The sequence below is a fragment of the Eulemur rufifrons genome, chromosome 2, assembly GCF_041146395.1.
Source record: "Eulemur rufifrons isolate Redbay chromosome 2, OSU_ERuf_1, whole genome shotgun sequence".
Taxonomy (NCBI): domain Eukaryota; kingdom Metazoa; phylum Chordata; class Mammalia; order Primates; family Lemuridae; genus Eulemur; species Eulemur rufifrons.
Window position 1 is genome coordinate 24,716,945 of NC_090984.1, and position 13,009 is coordinate 24,729,953.

A 13,009-nucleotide genomic window follows, 5' to 3' on the forward strand; every position below is an offset into this window, starting at 1 on the left:
TTTTTGTAGAGATGGGGTCTTGCTTTTGCTCGGGCTACTCTCGAACTCTTGAGCTCAGGCAATCCTCCCTCCTGCCTCGGCCTCCCAGGGTGCTAGGATTACAGGGGTGAGCTATTGCACCCAGCCTAAGAAACCATATTAAAAAAGATAAAATAGGAGACATACTATCCTCTGAACTGAAAGATTCAATGTTGTGAAGACATTTTTTCAGCCTCACATTAATCCATAAATTCATTGTAATCCCAATCTCAACAGAATTTTTATGAAATTTGACTTTAAAGTATATTTAGAAGAACAAATGTATAAGAATATCCAAGAAAATTTAGGAAAAGAACAAATGGGTAGGAAATTGAGGAGGGGGCAGAGAGGTGAACTACAAAAGAATAAAACATATGATAAAATTACAGTAATGAAAACAATATGGTACTGAGGCAGAAGAGACAAATAGATCAATGAACCTGAATTGAGAATCCATGAGCATATCTATATGCATCTGTATTTAATATGTGTTAGAGATGGCACTTCAAGTTAGTGGGGGAAATTTTGTAACTGATGCTGGGCCAACTGTCTATTTAGAAAAAGAATGTTGGATTCTTACCTCATGCCACACACAAATTAATTCCAGATGTATTAAATATCTAAATATCAAAAACTACAACTATAAAAGTAATAGAAGAACATATTAGAGAATAAGTTTATAATGTTGGGTGTGGGCAGAAATTCCTAAGTAAGAAAAAACCAGCCAGAGAAGAAATGATTGACAGACTTGACTAAATAAAGATTAAAATTTTTCACTACAGAGTAATAGATACCATAATCAGAGTTGAAACACAAGATAAAGGCTAATATTTTCAATAGGTGTGAGCTGAAAATGGTTATTACTCATACATGAGTTCTTAAACACAATTGAAAACTGGCAAATTCATAGAAATAGCACAAAGAATAATAAAAATTAGTGGTCAAGAAAAGGCAAATAAAAAAGTTATACCAAAAATTAAGTACATTCATAATATTTAATTATGGTAAGGGCACGGAGAAAGGGTTCTTTCATGTACTTTTTGGTGGCAGTGTAAATTGGTGTAATGACTTTAGAAAGGAATTTTGCTTTATTTTTCAGAATTTTAAGTGTGCATTCCATTTGACCTACAAATTCTACTTCTAGGAGTCTGTCCTACAGAAATATTTACGTAAGTCTGAAAGGATATACAGGTTAAGATACTCATGGAAGCATTACTTGTTGGAGTAATGCTTTCTTTAAGTTTTCTTCTCCAAGAATTTGCTCTGTTTCTTCCAGAATCAACTTTTCCACTTATTTATCTTGGGATCTCTCTTTCATGCTATATGGGCTTTTTAAAAAAATGTCTGGTGATCCTTGGTTGTCCATTCATGTTATTTTCAGTTATCCATTGATATTTAAGGCAAAAGCAACGGGAAGGTTTCCAGAGAACCCTGTGCACATCATTAGGGCTTGTTAACCGGCTGAGGTCTACAGAGTGAGAGAATGGGGCACCAGTCAGCAAACTGCTCCTTTCTCCATGCAGAAGGAATATTACAATCTCGGAGTGCCAGTCTCTCACCCATGCCCTGCTTCCCTTGAGTTTCCGGATGAGGGGGTAATGCCAGAATTCTGAATGTGTTATGTAGGGGTTCTCCTCTTCCATAGACAGGTTTTTTCGCTCATTCCCTCATTTTCAGTCCCATTCTCCTCTTTTACCCTCCATCTTACCTGCTGCCACCAAGGCTCAGAGGCTCCTGGGGCTCTGCCTTGCAGCCTGAGCCCTCCTCGTCCCAGTCCCCTCTGCGCACCTAGGCTGGGACCTCCTCTGCTCCCTCTGTGAGGGAACATTCTTCCATCTGCCTCTGTCTTCCAAAAATTTGTTAAAATCATTTGACCACGGATGTCCCCCCCCCTCTAGTCTTCTTGATGGTTGTAAGTTATATCTTTTTTTTTTTTTTTTTTAAATCCCTTTAGTATCATTTTGATGGAATCTTGGGAGGAAGGGAAGAAAACTCATGTGCTCAGTCTGCCATCTTGAACCGAAAATCTAAAGTATGATTTGTAATACTAGAAAATTGGAGACAATCTCAACATTCTTCAATAGAAAAGTGCCTAAATAAATCATATCTGTTGTATGGAATATTCTGCACTCAAAAAAATAATGAATAAGCTTTCTATGTATTGATATGAAAAGATGCCCAAGCTATAATATTAAGATAGAGAAGCAAATTGCAAAAAATATGTGTAGTAATATCAATTAAAAATATATATTTATTTACACTTACACAGAGGACTATTGTTAAAAGTGGTTATTTAACTTCAAGTGGTCTTTACACTTGAAGGCAGTGGATCAAGTGTAGGGTTGGCATAAAGAGGAAATTTCACCTTTTTGTTCTATACTGTCTATATTGCTTGAAACTTTTACAATGCATATGAAAAAAATCCTTGGGATTAAATGTCATACAAACATAAGATATTAACATTATTTAAAATTCCAATTTTTCCCATGTAGAAAACTGCTCTATGAATATATTAAAGTTTGAAAATTATAGATGATCTGTGATACTTCTTGATTTCTTTAAATGCTAACTGTTATCATTGTTTAAAACTTTTAGGAGAACACGCATAAAAGTAAATGTATTGCCTGTTTATTTTTGAAAGCTTACAGATCTTTAAAAATTCCTTCCAAGTCTAAAACTCTATGACAATCTAACATGTTGGCAGGTAGTACATGTCTCGTATAATCAATTTTTACTTGGTATGCTTTTATATCTGATTTCTTAACTGTTGCATAATGACATTAGCAAACCGAACTGACTGAACTATGCCAAACTTTGATATTTCAGCTAAAATGATTTTACAACATTTTATTATTAAGAAAGAGGCAAGTCATATAAAATGTCAGTCATTTTAATAAAATTACTTTGAGCCTTTTTTCCAAATTGTAGAGTTCAGAATAATTCACATTCAAAAAGATAATTCATAGCTTATAACAGATTTAGGGTCCGAAAGTCTTTCCCATTAAAAAAATCTAGGAATCTAGAACCCACTAAACAATCTATATTTTGAAGCATGTAAACAAATACAAATAAACAGAAATTTGGAGCTCAGTTCTGCAGAGTTTTATGAATTTCCAACCTAAAATAAGACAAATAAACATCTTATTTTCTGAAATATGTGCACTGTTAAATGTCATGGTTTCTCCAGCTTTTCTCAGAGAAAACAGTAAGCATCATGGTGAATTGGCCTCTTCCCCTACCTCTGTACAGGCCAGTCCTCCTGAGTTATGGGGCAACGGCCAGACCTTTAGAATCTGAGTCTAACAGGCCAAGTCTTTTTTTTTTTTGGAGACAGAGTCTCGCTCTGTTGCCCAGGCTAGAGTGCCGCAGCATCAGCCTAGCTCATAGCGACCTCAAACTCCTGGGTTCAAGCAATCCTTCTGCCTCAGCCTCCTGAGTAGCTGGGACTACAGGCATGCACCACCATGCCTGGATAATTTTTTCTACATATTTTTAGTTGTCCAGATAATTTCTTTCTATTTTTAGTAGAGACGGGGTCTCGCTCTTGCTCAGGCTGGTCTCAAACTCCTGAGCTCAAACAATCCGCCCGCCTCGGCCTCCCAGCGTGCTAGGATTACAGGCATGAGCCACCGCGCCCGGCTCCAGGCCAAGTCTTGATGGTCAAGCTAAATGAAGCCATAAATTCAGAGTCAGGTTTAATGCACCAACATTATTAACATGCCAGCTGGAATTTCTGGGATACATGCCTCTCCTCCTGCTATTTTCTTTTGGATTTTTAAATTTCAATTTTCACATTTTACCTCTATAATTGCATCTCATATAATTGTAAGTAACTCCAAATCCTTTTTGAAGCAAGCAAAGTAAATAATGTTCAGTTTTAAAGTCAGAAAACTGGGTATGTGAAAATGCTTGGGAGACTGAAGTACTATGTTTGTATAGTATGACTGCTATTATTAACTGAGTAGCTGAGGGTAAGTCCTTTAAATATTGAAGCCTTTAGAAAACCCTTTAAAATGAGTTGATTAAATCATCTTCTCCAGCACTGATAATACAAGTCTGTTTTCACAGACATTTCTTTTCTGTTGCTATCCCCTTTGGGCAGTCAGTCTTTAAAAAATATCAAGTATTTCACAAGGAAAGTTTGACTTGCATTACAAATAACTAAAGGTAATTCTGTAAAACAACAGGAAAACGCAAAAAACTTGTAAAGTTGTGCAATTTTTCAAAGCAATGATACGGCTCTGAACTATTCATTTCCTTTATATTGCCTATTCTGTAGAACAAACTTATGCAAACGGGTGAGTCAATTTTGTGTATCACGTCAAATTTTATAGAACATACAGTTTACATAGCACCAGAAATCACAAGGTAAGAAAACTGAAATCTTCATCGTTACCTGGAAAATTGTGGAGAAACCTATCACATATCTCTTTGGGGAAGGTTTCAATGTTTGACAATGTATAATGTAAAAAACAGTTGCCAGAGAGTTCAGAAACTGCTAGATAGACCTATGCTCTAATGGCTTAAAGATAATCTCAAGCAATCCCATGCATACTAACTTTTAAAATATATAGACTTCACAGAGTAGGAGATTCAGCAGGCAAAGTGGGTTAGATAAAGAGAACCACTGCAAGGAGAAAAAGACCATGCCCACCAGTGTACGCTTTAAAAGGATGAATTTTATGGTATGTGGATCATATCTCAGCTTAAAAAAAGAGAGGACTAAACAGAGCATCCCCTGTGACTTAAGTGCTATGGACAGAAGCTCAAGTTCATCCCCTCTGGCATTTCCTTTCACCAGAGCCTGATCTGTTATTTCCGCTCTCTCTCCTTCCTCTGTCCACGTGGCATCATGTAATATTGCCACAGACCTATGGATTTCTTATGTGCCCTACTGATTTCTGGACATTGGACGTTGAACTTGACTTTCTGAATCACCTCCTCACTGACTCTTGGTACATCCATTTTCCCTCTGTCTCCTCTTCATCTTTTTCAGGAGGAGAGAGAATTTTTATTCCACTGAGTTTTGATGTCCTGACAAGCTCTCTGAGACAAAAGAAAGATAACAAACATTTGTCAACTGTCTAATGAGTGTCAGAGGCTCTGCTGGGTCCTAAATAGCTGTTATCCTACTGATTCTCATGACTACCTATAATAAGGTCAAGATTCTTATTCCCACACTCCCAATGAAATACCAAGGCTCTGAGAGCTGTTTCCATTCAGACATCCAGTGGATATTCACCCAGAATACCTATTTTATCTCCAGTGGGCACAGCTTGAAAACTGCTTACTGAATAGGCCTAACTATAGCCAGGGAAAAATTACTAAAAACAACACAAAGCTAATAAGAAGTGGCATTATTTGCTGGTACATTTGGACACAATCACACTTCAAATAATCCCCAGAAGAACATTTTCCATTCTAGGAGACAGGATGTTTACGGAGATGTGATCTCATAATAGTACAAAAGAAAAGAGGAAACACACAAAGACTATTTTTTGTTATTTGTATGTAAATAACTTTGTATTTGTATGTAAATAACTTTGTATGTAAATAACATACAAAGCACTCATTGGGAAACTAGGCTTTCTGCCACTTTGGCGGCTCCTGGGTTTGCCAGAGCAATTGTAACAGTTTTCTGTTTTAATTGAGTTTATCTCAGAGTCCCATCTGCCATCCCTTCCTTCTCCAGCCAATAAAACCAGGTGAAGTTAGTTTTGGCTGCTTCTGGGTAGAGTAGAGAGAGATGCAGAATATGGAGTTCTTGGGTCTGCAGCTATCTTCTGGGATGATCCAGATATTTGAAAGTTGCAAACTTAGTGATCTTTCAACTGCCGCAGCCACTGACTACTGCATGGCCAATGGTGTGCCTGAGCAACTCGGGTTCTGAGACTACCCTGGGTATTATCTCTTGACAGACTACCACACCTGGAACTAGACTGCCTGGGTTCGAATCCCAGCTCCACCTCTTTACGGCTGTGTGACCTCGGCAGGTTACATAATCTCCCTGTGCCTGTTTCTTTATTTGTAAAATGGAGATGAGAACAGCTTCTATGCCCTAGGGCTGTTGAGAGGGTTCAAAGATTTAATACACAGAAAACATTAAGAATAATGTCTGCCATATAGTTTATGCTAGATAAGTTTCTGTTCAATAAGTAATTAAAAAATCAAAATGAATATTCTTGTTCATTAAATGACTTTAAGGAATGGCTCCCTTTGATTTTTTTTGTTAGCTTACTTGTTCATGCTTACATAAATTAGAAATTGGTAAAAACTAATTTGTATGACTGGTTTGCATTGGATGGAATGCAAAGCTTGGAAACTTAAAAGAAAGTATCAACAAAGATCTCTTTTTGTAGGAAAGTAGGCTAAAAATGGTCTCTCCATATTGATGATATTGTCCAAAATGATTGCCAAGAGGTTCTACAGCTGTTCTGAAGACACACACGCTACTAATGTAGAGGCCTGCTGCCCCAGGCAGATGAAGCAGAAAGAAGAGAAAAATGACTTTTGCTTTAGACCTCCAGGGAGTGAGGGTGCAGATGGGACCAACTGTCCCTGGCCACCTCAAACCCCAACGGAGCCAAGACTAGCAGATTACCTGGCTTCACAAAGAGCCTGTCCCATCTCGGAGCAACAATTTGGTCTGTTACCCATTTCATAACCAACCATGTTTCTCTTGGGAGGAGCAACGCTGGTTTAAATGTATAGATATTAAAACATTTTTTGTGAGTGGTGAGAGATAAGGATCCTGTTTCAATCTTCTACATGTGGGTATCTAATTTTCCCAGCACCATTTGTTGAATAGAGATTCTTTTCCTCGGTGTATGTTGCTGTCTACTTTGTCAAAAATGAGATGGCATTATGTGGATTGTTTTATATCTGGGTTCTCTGTTCTGTTTCATTGGTCTATGTCTCTATTTTTGTGCCAGTACCATGCTGTTTTGGTTACTATAGCCTTATAGTATAGCTTAAAGTTTAGTAAAGGGATGCCTCCAGATTTGTTTCTAGATATCAGCCTAGGCAAAGAATTTATGAGGAAGACCCCAAGGGCAATCACAACAACAAAAATAAATAAATGGTTCTTGATTAAATTAAAAGGCTTCTACACAGCCCAGGAAAAAATCAAAAGAGCAAATAGACAATATATGGAATGGGAGAAAATATTTGCATGCTATATATGTGATACAGGGCTAATAGCCAGAGTCTACAAAGAACTCAAGCAAATCAGCAAGGAAAAAAATCACACAACTCCATTAAAAAGTGGGCAAAATACATGAACAGAAGCCTTTCAAAAGAAGATAGACTAACGGCCAATAAACATATGAAAAAATGCTCATCATTAGTCATCAGAGAAATGCAAATCAAAACCACAATGAGATATCAACTATCCCCAGTGAGAATGGCTTTTATCAAAAAGTCCCTAAACAATAGATACTGGTGTGGATGTGGAGAGAAAGGAACACTTATATACTGATAGTGGGAATGCAAACTAGTGCAACTTCTATGGAAAATAGAATGGAGATTTCTCAAAGAACTAAAAGTAGACCTACCATTTGATCCAGCAATCCCACTACTGGGTATTTACCCAAAGAAAAAAATTTCATTTTATCAAAAAGACACTTACACTAGAATGTTTACTGTAGTATAATTCATAATCACAAAGATGTGGAATCAACCCAAGTGCCCACCAATTCATGAGTCGATTAATAAAATATGGTATATGTATACCATGGAGTACTACTCAGCCATAAAAAATTAATTAATACCTTTTGCAGCAATCTGGATGGAACTGGAGACCATCCTCCTAAGTGAAGTATCACAAGAATGGAAAAACAAACACCACACGTACTCACTATTAAATTGGAACTAACTGATCAGCACTCACGTGCACAGATGGAAGTAAAACTCAACATAAATCATGTAGGTGAGAGCAGGGAGGAGGGGATTGATGAAATCATACCTAACGGGTACAATGTACAGTATCTGGGTGATGGGCACACTTATAACTTTGACTCAAGCAGTACAAAAGCAATCCATGTAACCAAAATATTTGTACCCCTGTAATATTCTGAAATGAAAAAAAAACCACATTTACTTGCAAGAAGGACTTTTTTTTTCTTTCTCCATGCAAACTTCTCAGGCAGGCCAGGTGGTACCTTGGCATTCCCCACTTTCTACGTGACCCAGGACCTCTGGACACTGCTGTGTCTATCTCATGATTCTGGAAGGAATAAATCAACTGGCAGTGACAGATGGCTTTCCCTGGAAAAAGACCAAGCTTACCCAAATAGTTGTTGCTCTTGTACATCTCAGTGATGTTGATTTTTGTGGCTCCTTGGGGAATCTCCACAACACGGTGGTAGCCCAGGCTGGTGAGGGCATGTTTAAACACGCCCGACACGACCTGACAGCCAGTGTTGTCACCTCCACACACCCCGCATTTGTCCACGACTTTGTCGGAGCCTAGGTAGTCGTCACAGCCAATGCTCTGTAAAGAGGTAGAAAACAAAAGACTCTTGTAGCATGTATCGAGAGCATCTGAGGGAAGGAGGAGAGAAGGGATGATTGAAGATCAATGGGCGGAACTCGACCTGACCTTCCTCCCCCCTCTCCTTCTGTAGTTCATGCTACTCTTGAAACTCAACAGATATTCCTGGAGCACCTACTCTGGGCAAGAACCTTCTTTTCTAGCTATTCATGAAATATATATTCTAGGAGTCAGGTGGGGGCCACAGACAGTGCATGAGACAAGCAAATAAAGCAGAGTATATTTGGGTGGTGGTAAATGATCAGGAAAGAAATAACAGGGAAAAAGAATAGGGAGGATGGGGAGAGCTAGAAATTTATTTACACAGGTTGGACAATGAAGTTGTTCTGCAAATCCCCGTTGCACTCTGGGAGAAGAGAGGATGGTCCATGTTAGAATTTTTATATGAAAAATCTCTTTAGAACCATGGCCTAAAATTGGCATTTACTCCCAGGTCTTCTGTTCTAAATCACAAACACCACAAACACTTAGTAAAGTACCCCTCAAAAGTAGTGCTCCATGGCCCAGTTTCTTAGGAAATTGAATAAAATGGTTTGAGAGCTGACCGTCCCCTGGTAGCCATGGCTCTGCAGAGCTGAGCGGTGGGACTTTTGCTTGGTTACCCCAAAGCACTTTTCCTGAAGCAAAAGGGTAAGGGTGAGCAAGGGCCAGAAACATCAACAAACCGATGATTAGCTTCTAAGTCGGGGAGCATTCTTTGTACAGCCAGTCTCATCAGTGTTTAGAGGAATTCTGACTTTCCTGAATTTCTCTCCAAAAGAATTTCCTCATTACTCATTCTAAGATCTTTTAGCTTTATCTTCCCCCTCCTCATTCATCTTTCTGTTGGGGCAATTTTATTTTGTATAAAACATTAAACTTTGGAACAGAATGGAATGATCTTCATGGAATCCTTTCCCACTTTTGGAACTTCCCACTTCTGATTCCATAGAATTTACGATTATGTATCCTGAAATCCAAATTCGGACTCATGTTCTGAACAGAGCATTCTGTCACATTTCTGGGCAGGTGGCAGTGAGCAGATTGTAGTTTAGACAATGAAATATTGGGGTTACAGGATTATTCATTGGGTTATGAGGATATGGAAAGATACTTGAAATCAGAAAGGTATTCTAAAACTTGAGACATATGTTTGTTAAATCACAGGCTTGTCTGGGTTCTTGAATTCTAAGAGCAATCGTCAGACCACATCTTAGGGACGAAGTAGTCAGCAAACAACTCAAAGTCCATTTTTGATTTTGTCATACAACCCTGGGTCTGGTGCCATGGGTCCTACAGGTCAAATCCCATAGGCAGAGTCAAATCCAAAAGTGTTCATTCTTTCCCCTCTAACTTTGCCCTTGATTGCCGTCTTTCTGCAGGCAATATAATTCTGCCTTATTGCTTCCATATTCCTGAGTGCACATTGCTCCATCAGTAATAACTGGTCTCTTCACAAATAGCTTCTCTGTAAAACATTATTTCTGACAATAATAGGACATCATCTCAATATGTTTATCCACTCTGATTAGTCTTTCCAAATGCCATGTTTGCTATGTTATTTCTCCTCCCTTAAATATTTCTTGCCCCTTCCCCATGCCCATTTTAGCAGAAAAATAGGAAAAAATTTTTTTGTTGATGATTTCCATATTCTCACCCCCTTAGATTTTCCCTTGTGCTGAAACAAACAAAACAATGCCACCACCAACAGTGGTTTTAGAAAGTAGAACCCGTGTAGTCAAGGCAAGATTCTAACTGGACCATACACAAAAATTAACTCAAGATGGAGTAAAGATCTGAAACCATAAAAATTCTAGAAGAAAATGCCATAAAAACTCTTCTGGACAGTGTCCTAGACAAAGAATTTGTGAATAAGACCCCAAAAGCAAATACAGCAGCAACAAAAATAAATAAATGGGACTTAATTAAACTAAAAAGTTTCTTCACAGCAAAGTAAATAATCAACAGAGTAAACAGACAATCTACAGAATGGGAAAAAATATTTGCAAACTGTGTATCCAACAATGGGCTAATATCCAGAATCTACAAAGAACTCAAACAAATCAGCAAGAAAAAAAAGTAACCCCATCAAAAAATGGTGGGTGAAAGACATAAAGAGATTTTTTTTCAAAAGAAGAGAAATGTTCAATAAACATATGAAAAAATGCTCAATATCACTAATCATCAGGGAAATGAGAATTAAGACCACAATGAGATATCACCTTACCCCTGTTAGAATGGCTACTAAAAAGTCAAAAAACAATAGATGTTGGTACCAATGCTGTGAAAAGGGAATGTTTATACACTGTTGGTGGAATGTAAACTAATACAACCTATATGGAAAACAATATGGAGATTCCTCAAAGAACTAAATGTAGACCTACCATTTGACCCAGCAATCCCACTATTGGGTATCTACACAAAGGAAAAGAAGTCATTTCATAAAAAAGACACCTACACTGGAATATTTATTATAGCACAATTAACAATTGCAAAGATATGAAATCAATCTATGTGCCCATCAAGTCATGAATGGATAAAGAAAATGTGGTGTGTATATATATTTGTGTATACATACACACACACACACACACACACACACACACAAACCATGGAGTACTACTCAGCCATTAAATAGAATGAAATAATATCTTTTGGAGCAACATGGGTGGAACTGGAGACCATTATCCTAAGTGAAATATCTCAGAAATGGAAAAATAAATACCACGTGTATTCGTCTATAAGTGAGAGTAAAACAAGGGATACATACAGTCATAAAGCAGTATAATGGACATCTAAAACCAAGAAGGAGGGAGGGTGGGAAGGGGGTGAGGGATAAAAACCTACCTATCTGGTACAGTGTACACTCTTCTGGTGACAGGTACACTGAAAACCCTGACTTCAGCATTATACAATTCACCCATTTAACAAAAAACACTTTTACTCCCTAAATCTACTGAAATAATAAAATAAAGTAAAATAAATGCCGGGTGTCCCAAAAGTCTCCATACAAAGGAAAAATTTTTTTAAATTTGGTAATGAATATTTTGTAAATAAAGGTACATTTAGCTACAATTGCCCATTTTCCCCCTGCATGGTGACCTTTGGGACACCCTGTAGATTAAAAAAGATTCTAATCAAATTAAGGAGATGCCTTCGAATGTGGCTGGTGGAGAAGATGGACAAGAAAGTAGGTCCACACCCAGCCCCTGCCCCGTCTCGTGACATCTCACCCTCCTCCCCTTTCCCAGCCTCTGGTCCATTTCTGCTACCTCTGGACTCAACGTGGCCCAGACTGAGCTCATTCTCAGGGGTCCTCCAGATAAAACGAATGTTATGTACAAAGGCAGGAACGAACACAGCATGTTCACAGAATGCCAAGGCTGAAATGCAGGGTTGCAAGGAGGGATAAAATGAGGCTGGAGAATTCAGTTGAGTTTGTCAAGAATCTTGTCTGCCAGGGTGAAGAATTCAAATTTTACCCCATGGCATTGGCAACCACCAGATGTCTGAAGAAGGGGAGGGCCTTCCTCAGACTTGTTTTCCAGATGATGACTTTGGCTGCAGTGTGGAATGGGCCCTATTAGAGTAGGGAGAATAAGTGGTCCAGCGAGTCGCTCTGCTATAAATAGGATGTAAGGGATATTTCAAGAATGAATGACAGTCACCGAAGATCGGACAGACATCACATCAACCGTCAGCCCCAGCCCAGTTAGTGGGATTATCACAAGGAAATTGCACAAACATGGATCACTCTAGACAACCACAGATGCAGACAAAACGTTATTTGATCTCATGAATCAGACATTATATTAAAATGCTCTGCACAATTTGATGGATTCCCCTACCAGATTTCCTGCACAGCATGGTAACTCTGGATAGATCTAGACATGGGAAGGGAAGGGTGCAGCAGTTTTTCCTAGTAGACGTCCAAGTATCCCGAAGGTTGGCTTCAGTGAAGCATATGGCTACACAAGGGATGCCGAGAACTAAAGGTGACATCCTGTCTCCTCAGAGCCCTTCAACAGTTTCTTCAGATACTACTGGAGCACCTTCTAGTGTTCTAGAGGCTGCCCAGGCCTCTGAGAGACTGCGTTGCCATGGATTTATCAAATTCCCCACCTCCACTTCACAGAGCAGGGCTATGGCCCTAGAATGAGCACTAGGCAGACAACATGCTTTCGAGATGTTTATTTTTAGCTCTGAAGCCATAGGCAAATTACATACGTGACAACTGTCCCTTCTCCTGTTGTGAGAATCAGATATAATGTGGGAAAATTTAGACCAGGTATCTGGGAGGGCACGGCTGAGGGCGGAGGAAGTGATCTTTGGACCAGGATCTGAGGGACAAGAAGGACCAGCTATGACAAGATCTAAACATATAAGCATGTATTTCATCACTGACCCTGTTGAGTGACTACACTAGGCAGGTCATCTGGGAACCCCCAAGCTGTGCCAGAC

General features: G+C 38.7%; 1 protein-coding gene across 1 annotated transcript in view; it reads right to left on the minus strand.

Moving 5' to 3' along the window:
• THSD4 (thrombospondin type 1 domain containing 4) overlaps positions 1-13,009 on the minus strand; it is a 197,434-nt gene that overhangs the window by 86,530 nt on the left and 97,895 nt on the right. Inside the window, exon 2 of the mRNA XM_069458125.1 lies at positions 8,305-8,509. Coding sequence (XP_069314226.1) covers positions 8,305-8,509 — 205 coding nt within the window. The remainder of the gene's footprint in view (positions 1-8,304; positions 8,510-13,009) is intronic.